Below are 14,502 nucleotides of genomic sequence, written 5' to 3' on the forward strand. Positions count from 1 at the left end.
TTGGTTTTTGTGGTGTTTTTTGAGACTGTTGGCATTATATTCGTAATTACGTATTAGCAGGGATTTTGATTTAGAAGAAAATACATTCCAGAGAGATTTATATGTTTGCTCTTGCTTTAATCATGAAAACTATTATTCAGTTTTCTAATTGGAGGAGATACAGAAGATGTGCATTTCATAGTTTAATTAAAATACATTTTCAAGCAAACAGGCTTTCGGTAAGTATATCCTAGTCATGCAAATCAAGCTTACTTACATTCTCTAATGTTATGAAACCAGTGAGTGCCCATGATTCTGACTTTCAGGTTGGCAGGAGATTAGAGGATTAAGGCAGATTAGAGTGTTGGGATAATGTCTCACTCCTGAGTTCTCTGCACTCGTAACATGAAAATTCTCCAAATCTGGACATTACTATGTTGACATTAGCAAAAGCTTGGGTTTTCGATTGGTTTCGAGCTTGGTACAGAGCCCATTGGAGTAGCAGACGAATTAGGCATCTTCTGAATCAGTGTTGGGCCAGCTGATATTGCTTGGATGTTTTAGGTTCCTGGTGGTGCGGAGTGGCCACTGCCTCTGAAAATTCAACCCAGATAATCAGTGTCTCTTCACGGTGCTATGAGTAGGCATGGATTACACCTGAGAGGCAGAGAATCTGCAGGGTAGAGTACCATTCTGGGGTTTCATAGAAGTAAAAGCAACATTATTATTGTAGCTGCCATGGATTGAATCAGTCTGGTGTTCCAGGCACCACGTGAGGTGCGCTATTACGTCACCCCTAATGCATTGCAGTGGCGGTTATTTCCATAGCGCCGCTGCCACTTGCCCTCTGAGTTCATGGTCTTAGGTAGAGCACGTTGGCACTCTGGTGTGTGATGCCCACTACTTTCAGACAAGGGAGGTCTCTCGCTGATGTTTGCAAGAAGAACTCCGAGCTCCGTGAGATGAAAAGTGTTACTGTTTTTATAGGGACGGCACATTTTTGACATTCTAAAGTCTAGAAGCACATATTTGGCTTCTGTCTTGATCCCAAGAGTGGTTGTCTTTCAATGACTAGTGAGCTATTTTCACATATCAAGTGTACAAGGTGTTTGAATGAGGGTGCCTTATAGTGACGATACTACTCTTTTTATTTTAATATTAAAATTTGGGAGGTAGAGATTATATTGTTTTTAATGGGGGTGGTGGCGATACATAGTCTTCACCCGGGAAATAACATACACGGTTTTACTAAGAGTTGCTACTTGTTGAGTGTGTTTTGGGGGTGGGGGGTGGGGTGGAAGGGATAGGAAGAATCTCAGGAATTTTCCTTATACTTTTTTCTTTTGTTCATTTCTAGTCTTTATAACCTGGCTTCACTGGAACTGAGAGAGAATCTTCTTACGTATCTTCCTGAGTAAGTCTCTGGGGAAAATGAGGGGATTTTATACTGAATGAATTTCTTCAAGCATTAAAAAAAAATGTATTATACTATAGTATTTTGTCAAAAAGCGATTCTGTATTGTATAGAAAGCTTAGGAGATGCCAGCTTTCTCTTGATAGCCCATCCTATGCAATATTTACTGCATAAAATCCAAATGAATCTTATTTTTGAGAATTAGTTTAAGTGAGGAATACCACTTTGCTCAGCATTTCTAAGTACTAAGAGCTTTTTTTTTTTTTTTTTTTTTTTTTAATAGCTCTCTTACCCAGCTACGGAGACTAGAAGAACTTGATTTAGGAAACAATGAAATATATAATTTGGTAAGTCTATATTAAAGGGTGATTTGAATTTAACTTTTTCCTTAGTTATGATCACAAAATATTTGGGGGAAGCTCTGTGAGGATGCTTATAAACCAGTATTTCCACATATATAGCTTGGCAACATCAAAGAATGTGCTACAGTTCACACGGGTTATGAATTATGATTTAGGGGCGAGAAGGGTCAGGACTAGAGATGATGGGCCTAAGTGGAAACAACTGGCATTCTTGAAGAGTAATGGGGTGATTTTAGGAAGAGGGGCTTGATATTAGAGAAATACCCACAAACATCTCTGTGGTATCCAATAGTTAACTGTTGAAATATGATTCTTTCTTTTCAGTGAAGACTAAAAATGGAATCTTTGTTACCATAACATTGTTTTTTCTGTTGTTTTAGCCAGAATCAATCGGAGATCTCATACATCTAAAGGATCTCTGGTTGGATGGCAATCAGCTGTCAGAATTACCTCAGGTAAGTGGTTAATTTCACAGTGTCTCCCCCAAAACATAAAACAACAGCCACTGCCCTCATGTATTCCCTGCTTCTGCATGAAATTTTCAATAAAAGAGATCTTGAAAACCAAAGCATTGGTTGAAAAAGCACATTTGGAAAAATATGTTGAGCATTCATCATGCTATAATGCCATAGAAAAACTGAAAGCCTCAACCCACAATTTCTAAAGATAGTAAATATGTCCTTTAGTTTCTGAAGTCTTCATCCTTGCTACCCGTGTGGCTTACTTCAAGCCCTGCAAATTGGTGAATTAGCAGGCCCCTGATTCTGATGGTGCATACGTGTCTGCCGCTCTTTATGAGGTGCCAGGGGCTTTGGGATAGTTTTGACCACGTTTTGCTCTGTAATAATTGATGTAAAAGCAATGTGAAAAGTTTTTATTTAACATGTATTTTTTAAAGATTGCTTGTGGTTTAGCTAGCATGTCGTGGTATTCAGGTTTTCCCTACTGTTACCAAGTAGGAGAACCATGTTCCAAATGAAATGGAGTCTTGTAAAGACTTCTGAATACATAGTTGTCTTGTGGAGTCCCAGTAAGCAAGCCTGCCTTCTGGTTAATTGAAAGAGAAACCTAAACAAGCAAACAAGCAAACAACCACAAGTGGGCATTTTCCTCTTATTTTGTTTTCCTCCAACTATCATTGAATTTTATTCTTTGGTGTATCACACAGCCAGTCTTTAAAGTCAGAATATATTTCATGATGGTCTAGGTGTTTGTGTTTTAAAGTAATTCAGGTGCTCTCTCCCCAGCTATGTGAACCAGTCATGATGGGCTGTGCACTTCAGGTGCGGAATGCCATAGCAACACAGGGAAGTGTGCCACTGCGTTAGTGTTAAAGTATTTTAGTAAAGTACTAAAGTAAAAATTGTATTGCTGTAGTGATAGCACTGGAATTTCCATGACATCGTTACGACTGATGGAACTAACTAATTTGGGTCTATTTCTAATTTGAGGTCTTGGCTGCATTTAGGAAAAAGAAAGAACAGATCAACAACTGGTGTGGGTAAGGGTTTGATTAATACTTAGATTTCTCTAGAAAATTAGGAGAAATCCTGATGGAGAGAACTCTAGTTACTTTGGGAGTCACAGGGTTGGGGAAAGAGACCAGGGAGTTATCAGGAAAGTAATAAAGTATCAGCTATTATACATGAAAGGGAAGAGTATATGTGTGTGCAAATGTGCATAAATGATAATGTGCAAAATGCCACATCCTAAACACGAAGAAATTAAAATGCCAGTGATTGTGTTATAAATAGTTATTTAAACATCTCATTTGCTTCTCTTGTGTAAACTTCTATTAAATCAAGACTAAACACATCAGACGGTCTCAAATAATCAAAATTATTTTTCTTCCTTCATAAAAGAAAGAAAATGGTATAACAACATCGTTAAAAGGAATTAATGAAAAAGTAGAACATCCCGGGGTCTGGCATGAAATTAGTAGAAATGTAGCCTGGTTTGCTACAGACAGGGAATACAGGAGTGGGGTCATAGGATATATATTTGCGAGGAGATAAGCTGGAAAGAATAGATCAGATCAAATTAAATACAGATTGTACTTATGTAGACATCAGGGAGCCATGAGACTTTTTTGAGTAGAAGAGGTGGTCTGATTACATGACTAGAACTAGCTCTGTTTCCAGGAGGGAAACATGGAAGCACAGTTTGTAGAACAGACTTGCTTAGAAAGAGACCAAGAGGCAGAACTAACAGTTCAGGTGAGAGGGTAATGAGAGAGTGGGAATTTAATGGGGTGGCAGTGGAATGGAAAAGTGGAAGCAGTTATAATAGAGAAAATACGCATTTTGTGAATGGAAGGTAGCTCCTGAATAGACTGTTAGACTTATTGAGGTACTTGCCCCACTCCTGGAGAGACTGTTTTCCTTAAAAGTAGTATGCTTCTCTTTTCTGTTGCTGCTAAATGTGTCAGTGGGTCTATGTGGTCCGGTTCTGCGTCGATGTTTGTTGTACGTGTCACGGGAGATAAAAAGTGGATGGTTTCTTAACAGAGAAAATCTCTGGGTCATCCTGAAGTGTAAGCTGGTGACTAAGTGATTGGTTCCAGACTTGGAGAACTGGACTCCAGCCTCCTTCCCCACCATTTGTGTGACCTTAAAGTCATGTGTTGTGTCTTGGTACCTATCTTTTCATCTGTTAAGGGAATGATTCCTGCCTGAAGTTGGAGGGCTTGGCATCCCTCCCAGCCCCATGTCTGAAATTCATGCAGCTTCCCGTTTTCATTGGAAGGGGGTGTGGAAATTTACTCCTGCTTTCACATGTGGATAAAAGCTGAGGAAACATCCGTAGGACTGCTTTGGGATTTGATTGTGAAATATCACTGTGACAAATTCCTCTGTACTATGGCAGGTTTAAGCATGAGTTTCTTTTTCTGTGTCATTAATGTAGGAAATAGGAAATCTGAAGAACCTGCTGTGCTTAGATGTCTCTGAAAACAGGTTGGAAAGACTTCCTGAAGAAATCAGTGGCTTGACTTCATTAACGGATTTAGTCATTTCCCAGAATTTATTAGAAACAATTCCTGATGGCATTGGTAAGTACTGAAAACAACTAACTACTAAAGGTGCTGGCTTTTGTCTCCAGTGTTTGGAGGACACACTGATCCTTTGGTCACCACTGTCAGGTGCTGAGGAGGTGGCTCCTGTAGTCTCCTTGTTGCCTTTTTTTTTTTTTTTTAAGAGGGAAAGCAAAAAATATTCAATACAATTTAAGTTTCTCTCTATGCAAGTATTTCTGTTGCGCTGGTTTGGCAGCAATTATAGATATTATTACTTGTAAGTGTTGATTTATATCTACTTCATTCGCATCTTATGACTTTGGGAGGGATTAGGTCAGCTAACAGAATGTGTTTCAAGCATGTGAGCGATCGCTAAGAAATTTCTAATTGAGCATCCTAAGTAGTTTATGAGAAAATCACTTTGATCTAATTGCATGACTTAGGAAAGGCTGTTGAAGAGAGAATGGTATGCCGGAGTTGGGCCTTTTCTGGTACATTGAGAATAATCTTTTATGTTAACCATTCTGTGCTATTTCTGATTGTTTGCTTGTTTTAAAATTAGTCCAGGCATTTCCTTTACCATAAAGGAATTCAGTTCAGTTTGAGAAAATAAATGGAAACAGGGAAAATATCAACAGATATGGACTAGCAGCTCCACCAGAGCAAAGCTGCTTGGAAGGTGTAAGAAACTATATTTAACTGTATGGTTGTCATAGGATTGCTGTCTTTGACCTTCCTTTAACTTCTGTTCAAAATATCAAAAGAAGTTTTGGAAAGATTTTTCAGTAGTTGGAGAAGCTCTATGACAGAGGACCACTTCCTTTCTGGTATTTGGTCAAGATGAAAGTGGTAAGTGATCGCAGCAGCTCAGCAGGCATGTAGACCCTGCCTTTTGGTTCAGGCTGGGTGGGACGTTGATGGGGAGTTGGACTGTAGCTGGAGAATCATATACGGCACCTGAAAGCAGTTGTAGGGACTGGGGATGTTTTGTTGCGCGGATTAGGAAGAAATACGAGGCACGGGACGGCTGACTTCAAGCATTTGAAAGGCTGTCCTGGGAGAAGGAGAAGCAGAGTTACCTTGTTTCCCCGAAAATGAGACCTAGACAGGCCATCAGCTCTAATGCGTCTTTTGGAGCAAAAATTAATATAAGACCCGGTCTTGTATAGTATACTGTGTTATATAAGACCGGGTCTTATATTAGAATAAGACCAAGTACTATTATATTAATATTATATTACAGTATATTATATTATATTTATATTATGTTACATAAGACCAGGTCTTACATTAATTTTTGCTCCAAAAGATGCATTAGAGCTGATGGTCCGGCTAAGTCTTATTTTCGGGGAAACACGGTATTACATCTTCCAGTTCAGATGGGTGAAATGAAAGGATTTTAGATCTCAATTTGATTTAAGAAAGAGCTTTAAAAGAAATATTTGTTACAAATCAGTCTGGGCTGCGTAGTAAAGAGATGAGTGTCCTGTCACTAGAAATATTCCAGGGGAGGCTGCGAGACCACTTGCCAGTAACATTGTTAAGGAGACCTCTCTGCTGGGGAGAGACGTGTCAGGTGTGCGGTTCAGCAAGCATGCAGAGAACGCGGCTCCTGCCAGTGAGGACGGTGGAAGCCCTCTGGCGACAGTGTTAGTGGGGTATTCATTATGCTAAATAAAGAGCTTATCAGCAGTTTGTTCTTCTCCTTTGCCCTGTAGGGCCACAGAAGGCAAATTAATCCTTTCAACATTTCCCTTTCTCCAGCTTTATATCTCTTTTAAGGTAGAGGCTGCTTTCTGATATTACTGGGGAAAGTGTTGTTACCTGCCAGCCATTCTTAGTAGATACCAAAGGACATCTGCTCTCTGGCCTCCGTCTCCTGAGCTGTAGTTGAAAATGAGAATCTGACTGATTTAGGAGTTCCTTCATTCGCTGGGGACTATCAGGAGGCTGCAGTAAACCCATTCTTTTTTTCCTTGGCTGGAGGGCATCGCCAGTAAGTCCAGTCTTCCTGTCCGGAGTGAAATAGCCTTAGTCCTTAATGTGGCGTCTCAGATGACCATCTTATGCTGCACATATAGAGATACTTCATTATAGGAATCTTCACTAAGTCATTTCATTTATAGGTCATAGAATAAACTGCACTTCATTATTTTTTGGTTTTAGTAAGGATGAGTCTTGGAGTAACATGAAAGCCTCTCCTCTCTCCTTGGGTCTCGAACCATCTCGTGTTTTTAAAGATCCATTAAGAGCCAGCTGTTTGTTTTTCCTTAACATTTCTGGCTCGGATACGATATTTTTAGGTAGTGGCTTTTAAAACGATTTGCTTCTAATTGCTGACTGTTTTTGATGCTCTGAACAAATTATTTTAACCCTCAACTTGATCTAAATGAGAATGATAGTTTCATAATATGAAAAGCTGGGTGAGGGGAAAATGAATAACTGTTTAAAACAAAAAAGACAGGAGATACCAAGTGATGATTAGGAAAACAGTTGTAACTAATGAGTTTAAATAATGCTTTTACAGGAAAATTAAAGAAACTGTCAATCTTGAAGGTGGATCAGAACAGACTAACACAGTTGCCTGAAACAGTCGGGGACTGTGAAAGCCTCACTGAATTAGTTCTTACAGAAAACCGGCTCCTGGTGAGTGTGGCTGACATTCCAATGGCTATTTATAGTGTGGTTTCTATATTATAAAGACCTATTAGGATAGGCTCTACTTATTTGTGATTTGAGTGGACTAAATGGAAATTTCCTTATGCTACAACTGAAAAAGGGACGTGCGAAGCAAGTACATGGCATAAAGATGATCATTTTTTTAACCTGCTTAAGTGAAGAAAATGGTGTTGAGGTTCCCCTGTCGGAATGTGTATGCCACTTACGGTACTGACATAACAGGGAAGGAACCGACACATCACAGGCTCCCCAGTGAGGTGTAGGGAAAAGCCAGTGGCGGTGGGTGTGCTGATACTTCTGCCGTGGTATCCAAGGACCGCCAGCGGAAACACTGTTCTCTCTGGGTTCTTTGAGCAAATGGGAAGCGTGGGAGAGAAAAGGAAGAGATGGTGGTTGGTCAGGGAAAGCCTTGGTGGGGCTGCGGGGAGGAATGTCCTTCGGGAGAAGCCAGAGCGTGATATCTGCTGGGCTTTGACCTATGAGCTCAGCCCATCCTAGAAATTGGGGTGGAGGTGACTGCAGGCATGCTGCAGGGGACCAGGCGTCCCGTCCTACTGAGGGCTGAGTCCTTGGCATGGTGGGTCAGCCCGGGGACAGCAACTCTCAGCAGCCTTCTCACTTCCTGCTGCCACCTCTGCTTTCATCAGTCCTTAAGTTGTCCCTTCCTCTTCTCCTTTCTCTCCTTGTTGCCACTATTTTTTCTTCAAGTTTACTTTCCTACCATTCTCTTTTCTTTTTGCTGTCTTCGTTTTGTCATTTGATTTTTTTTACCCTACTTTTCCTTCTCCTTGTTCCTCTTTCTTTCCTTTTCTCCTTTCTCTATAAAAAGAGTAAGTAATGCTCTTCAGGTGAAAAGAGCCAAGGAAGACAGCAAGCACTGATCAAAGACGCAGAGTTGGTGAAGGAGGCCGCAGCCGCTCTCCTCCAGCAACTCCACACGCAGGTGTGGTGGCGGTGACCAGATCTTCCCGCCCTGCTGTGTGGTTTTAGGCTTAAAAACAGCAATCATAACAATTTAAAAAATAACACTCACCCTCGAATTCCATGAGAGTGTTGAAGACCCCCTGTGTGTGCCCAGGCCTGGTTCTGGTTTGGTCCTGGGCTCCCCCCACCAGCCTCCACCATCACTGTTCTCATGCCCTGCCCAGCACTCTGGCTTCCACCGTCATCTAAGCTGCCGTCTCAGTGAGGTTTCTCGCAGGTGCAGGCAGGGAAGGGATGAGGGTCTTTAAATTCTCACTTTCTGCTATTGAAGAGCCTTCATTACCTCTTTACGAGGTGTTTCTCTGTTCCCAAGAAAAATGCAAAATATTCAATTCCACATTCCCCAAGTGAGCTTTACAAACACGTGATATTCAAGAAGAACTATTATTTTCGTTACTGGGTGAGATTATGTTCTTTAAGTCTTTGAAAAGATCTGTTTTTACTGTGAGCCATGTTAAAAATATGTGTTAATAATAAAAATGTTATTTTAACAGACCTTACCTAAGAGCATTGGAAAGCTTAAGAAATTGAGCAACTTGAATGCAGACAGAAATAAATTAATGTCTTTACCAAAAGAGGTACGTGCTTTTAAAAAATAATAAAATAATAATCGTAAAGAATTAATAATACACAAGGTATCAAAACTGTCAAATACTTTTAAAAGGCTTATGTGGTGCTTTTTAAAGGTATGAACTCTCATCCGTGACGGTAGAGATGGTTGGAGGAATTATATCAAAGAATAATCATCAGTAACATTAAAGAGAGTAGGTGGGTCTCTTTCTTTTAAGAGACAGACTGATGCTTCGGCCTTGACCTACAGAAAATGGTGACACCATTGACAGAAATGGGTGATTTGGGAGTTTGGCAGAGAAAGTGGAAGACTTTGGGTTTGACTAAGTTTAATGTGAAGTTAAACTGCCCGTTGAAATTATGAAATAGATCATTTTATAAAATAGCCATTGAAATTATAAAATAGATCTTGATGCAACCCTGTTCCTGGGCAGAGACTGCCTGGGCAGCGCTCACATCCGGGAGAGTGAATGAAGTCTTCACAAATGCACTCACGTGGAGGAGGGCAAAGGGAAGCTACAGCCAGATCCATTTTTTATGTGTCAGGGCTTCCAGTGGGAGAGAAGACAGTCGTCGCCCATGGTGGAGAGTAGCTGCCTGGCTTAGAGGCATTTGCCTTCTGGCAGGGAAGTGAAAATGCAGAGAAGGAGAAGGAAGCCCCCAGCAGCTCAAACCAGGAGGCAGCTAGTGTGCTGTTTATAACGAACGCCTCCTTTCTGTTTGGAACTAGGAGACCTGGATTGGAGATGGGTAGTATTGAGCTTGCGTTTTTATTAGCAGTCGCCTAAAACTAAGTTTAAGCCACCTTTTTCCCTTCATCTAGTGTCGGTGAGTCCCTCCCCTTTGTCAGGGCGTCACATTAAAAAGTATGGTATTGTGTGGTCTGATGCCTGGCCAGGTGCTGTTTCCTTCGTATTTCTCTGTTTTCACCCGTTCCACCATCTGTCTTGGAATAATTTCAAAGCTGCCATCCAACCAGCCAGAATGTGAGGGGTTCTTGTTTTCCTAGGGTACTTCTCAGGGTGTCCGAACTTGGCCCGGTTTCTTCTTTCTGTTCCTGATCTTGATGCTCTGGCCTCCCTGCCCCCGTCTGCTCCCCGGATAAGACGGCCAACACACCTGAGTAGAAGTGGGAGGTATTTCTTACAGTGTGACCATGTTTTGATACATCCTTAATCTGAACACTGGCACTGAAATAAAACTGTTTCCAACAGAAAGTGTACCTCTCAGCTTAACTGGGACACAACTAAGAGATCCTGCTAATCAAAACATTTTGGTTCCAGTCTCTAAGGGATAAACCAAAACACAGAGCTAAACATTATTCTGAACATGAGTTTTACTCTTGTTGAATAGCACATGTGGATGGGTAGTTGACTGGACACATAACCACAGGTACTGAGAAGGAGTAAAGGTTCATCACTTTCTTGCTCAATGCCTCGTCCTGTACTAGGGTGTTTTCATGTATGTTACTTCGTTGAATCCTCACAACAGCTTTGGAGGTCGCAAGGATTTCCGCATTTCACAGATGAGGAAACTGAGGCCAGTAAGAAGCTTTTCTTACCAGGACTCACCCAGGAGCTGGGAGTGGGTAGGACTGGGCTGCAAAGATATATCTCCCAATAGCCAGCTCACTGCCCTTGGCACTGGCCAGTAACAGCTTGGCCACTCAGCTGATACAGATTCCGCCCGACCTTTTCATCTATGTGACCTTGAAGTACAGCAGGACCTTGATTTGGTAAAGAAAGGTCAAATTATCTTTTAATTTGGACATTTTAGAAAATTAATACATTTTAGGACTATTTTCAAGGTAAATGCCTAAGAGAACCCTTTTAAGTGTAATGATAGTCCCCAGTTTCACCACCCACTCCCCACTTTTCTCTGCCTCTCTTTTGATTCTTTCAAAGGAACACATTCTAGACAGGGACATTAGAATTTTATTTTTGTAAAACTATCACCATCATTTTGGCATCATTCCTGTTTCACTCTAAGAGAATGAAACTTGTTCTCCATGTATCTTTCATGAGGGTTATACCTAGTGTGTGCTGTATGTCTGCATAAATTATTAGAAACAGCTTTTCGTGATTTGACAAGTGAAAGTATTGTGAAAACATTTCCAGCTTCAAAGCACTTCAGTTAGCTGTCACGTTTTGTCCATTTTCTGAGAATTTCTGATTGGTTTTCTGGCATCGAGAGTTTGGTAAAGGAATAAAGTCTGTGCCTGTTCCTTCAGCTGTCTGATAAAGCAGACACTGTTTAGGCTTTTAAGGACCTGCATCTTTTCTAGCACACCTTCCCTCCTGCTCACACACACTCAGCTTCCAGAGTAGGAAATGCACTGAACACATGTCGCCAATTCTGCTGCGGGTCACAGCGTGGTAACCCAGCAGAAATGGTGGAGTGCTTGCCTCTGACCATCAGGGCTGAGCTGCCAAGCCACTGAGGGCCTCCTGACCTCGAATTGCGTCATGTTGGTTTGGGCAGCACTGTCGTACCATGAGTCCTCTGTGCAGTGAGCATGGGAGGGGGGTGTGTGGGTGTGTGTGTGTGTGTGTGTGTGTGTGTGTCTTAAGCCCAGGGACTGTGTGTGTGTGTGTACTTGCTCAGCCTCCAAGCTTGATACCATTTGATCAAATCCTGCACTTTCCTGATTGGATTCTTTTCTTCCAAAACTTTATTACTTTCTCTTGAACAATTACGTTGCATGCATGACATAGCTCAACAGAAGTGCTGACCAATTCAATTTACATGCCAAAAATCCATAGTTGTATCAATTGCCATTGGTCTGGTGTGCTGTGTAGTTCTTCCTATCTTTTGTCTTCGTTTTTGTTTTTAATTTGAGAGTACTGTATAGTGTCAGTTTTATAGCACAGCTTCTTAGTCTATAGCAGCATTTATTTACATTTTTTCCCCCAAGTTGTTGAGGGGAAAATGTTTGTACTGTGTAGGTCACAATAATAGATTTTGTGTGTTTTGTGGTGTTATTAGTAGTAAACATTTGCAAATCAACGAATGTCTCTTGTTTTCTTAATTGTTAGCTGCTTGGAAATTTAGCAAAGTCAGGTAAACTTGTTATCTTGTAAGTATTGTTCAGACCACAGTTGCATCTCTAACTTTCATTTGCTTCGTAAATGCATGAAGATTCAAATTGGCTGACTGCTTTGTGTGTATTTCATTGTAAAATATTGGACATTTTCCTCTAAACTCAGTTTGTTTGTTTTTTAAATGACTGCATGGCCTGGAACCTTATTTTGTTATGTGTTTGTCAGATTTGTTCAGATTATTCTCTATCAAAAGAATGCTTTTCTGTGAATTACATTTTAAGTTTCAGAAACTCTGAAAGGCATAACTTGGCAGCTCATCTGTCTTTTCTAAATTCTAGTTTGTTGGCACGATTCTGTCTCTAATGGAAAGGCTAGATTTGCTTTATTTGCTACATGTGGCATGCTTCTGATTTTTCAAACAACTCATTTGTATCTTTTATTTCTCGTCCTGTTGCTTAAGTATGTATGCTTGTGGGAAAAGGAGGCTCCCTAAAAATCTCATATTTTTTGTGGAGGGAAGAATTGAGGAGAAGAAACTGTGTTGTAGTGTGACTTGTGGATAGACAGGGAGCTGTTATATATATATGATCATGGGTACGATGAAAGACAGCCAGTAACTTCATAATGTTCTCCAGCCAAAAGTTAGGTTTAAACAATCTGGACCCTAACAAGTTTCTGGCTGGAAGAAACTGAACATATTTCCAAGTTTAGACTCCAGTTTTTTGTTTCCATTAAGTCAAAATGAAAGTGACCCTAACTACATTACAACTCTCCAGTCAAATGAGACAAGATAGGTTTTGCAGACCGTTTATCAAGGCTTTTTTTAATCAGGCAATCTGTAAACATTAATGACCCATAAGTATTTTTGTGATATTCAGAAATGTCTGAGGTGGTTGAATGTTCATTTTGTGGATAGCTTTCTACCTTCTTATTATTAACAATTTAAAATTATTTTAGTGTGAGTTTCCATCACATTATGAATGAATTGTTATTAAATAAAAGAGATAATATAAGTTAAAACCTAAATATACGAGAAGAAAATATAGCTGGCTGTTGGATTTCAAGATGAAGAAGGCATTCCTAAGCATAGAAGAGGAAATAAGTCATAAAAGAAACAGTTGATGGATTTGTCTATATGGAAATTAGATTTTTGATCTTTAAGAAGTTAAAGAGCCTGAGGGCATGGGGACATTGGCAATATTACAAATGAAGGGAGTCTCTCCTTACTCTGTTTGAAATTCTTTCACATCATTGAGAAAAAGATTGTTCCTACTATAGAAAAGTAGGCAAAAGTAAAAGCAAAGAACCCCCTACAAGAACCAGTAAGTAATTCACAGAAGAAAAATAGAGATGGCTATAAGTATGAAAAAATTTTAGCCCCATCTGTATTCATAGAAATGTTAACGAAAGCATTTTGATCTATCAAATTTTCAAGGTTAAAAACAAATAATAATGATACTAAATTTTGGCAAGGGTACAAGAAAGTGCATATTAGCATGGAAGTATACATTATTATGGCTTCTGGGGTAGAGAAGATGATATTATTAAAAACTTGAAAAGCGTTTATGCCCTTTGATTCTGCAGTTCCACTTCTAGGACTTTTATCCTAAGAAAACAATTACGGACCCCCACTAAGAAGGATGTACAGGAATATTTTTCACAGCAGATATAGGACCAGCTAACAAGTTCCAGACAACGTGCCAAGCAGTACAGGGGCTGCTAGCACGTGCCAGGCACTGTTCACTTTCATGCCTAATTTCCACAACAGTTCTGTGAGATATAGGCAAATCATTATCAACATCTAACAGATTGTGAAACTAAGGCAGAGGGGTTAAGTAACTTGTCCAAGATCACACAGCAAGAAATGGCAGAACTAACAGTGTCTAATATGGGTGATTTGTTCAGTAATCTGTGGTACTCTGTAGAATAAAATAGTTCTGTGGCCAATAAAAATCCTTTTAGAAATATAATGATGTGGGAAAACGTGCTTGCTGTCTTATGTAAGCACAGGTGCTAAAGATCAGAGTGTGGGCCCTAATTTTGTCGAAGCGTGTATGTATGATCACAGGTGCGTGGTGAGAATCCTGAAAGATTGTACCTCAAACTGTTAAATACTGATGATCCTTTGTGGTAGAAGATTTGGCTTGAGTTATTTTCTCACTGTTCTTTCGTGTGTGTGTGTGTGTGTGTGTGTGTGTGTGTGTGTATAAATGGTTTTTATTTTCCAGTCAACATAAGTTACTTTTGTACAGTTAGAAAAGAAGAATGCCATAGCTGTTACTGGGTATTTTCATGTCAGTCAGTGGCCCAACAATTCAGGGAGTCCCAAAGCCACATGATTTCCAAAATATTTGTGAAGTAGGGAACATTTAAATAATATGCGACAGATGATGCTGGAAAAGGCAAAAAATAGTCTTTGGTTTCTAAAATTACACATCATAGAGGGTGGCCCGTTAGCTC

At 40.1% G+C, this 14,502-nt stretch overlaps 1 protein-coding gene across 1 annotated transcript in view; it reads left to right on the forward strand.

Annotated features, from left to right (window-relative positions):
- Window positions 1-14,502, forward strand: part of LRRC1 (leucine rich repeat containing 1) — a 113,808-nt gene that overhangs the window by 83,205 nt on the left and 16,101 nt on the right. The window contains exons 5-10 of the mRNA XM_033103184.1: window positions 1,337-1,393; window positions 1,677-1,740; window positions 2,136-2,210; window positions 4,660-4,804; window positions 7,296-7,414; window positions 8,926-9,009. Of these exons, the coding sequence (XP_032959075.1) occupies window positions 1,337-1,393; window positions 1,677-1,740; window positions 2,136-2,210; window positions 4,660-4,804; window positions 7,296-7,414; window positions 8,926-9,009 (544 nt within the window). The remainder of the gene's footprint in view (window positions 1-1,336; window positions 1,394-1,676; window positions 1,741-2,135; window positions 2,211-4,659; window positions 4,805-7,295; window positions 7,415-8,925; window positions 9,010-14,502) is intronic.

The sequence above is a fragment of the Rhinolophus ferrumequinum genome, chromosome 3 (genome assembly GCF_004115265.2).
Source record: "Rhinolophus ferrumequinum isolate MPI-CBG mRhiFer1 chromosome 3, mRhiFer1_v1.p, whole genome shotgun sequence".
Lineage (NCBI taxonomy): Eukaryota > Metazoa > Chordata > Mammalia > Chiroptera > Rhinolophidae > Rhinolophus > Rhinolophus ferrumequinum.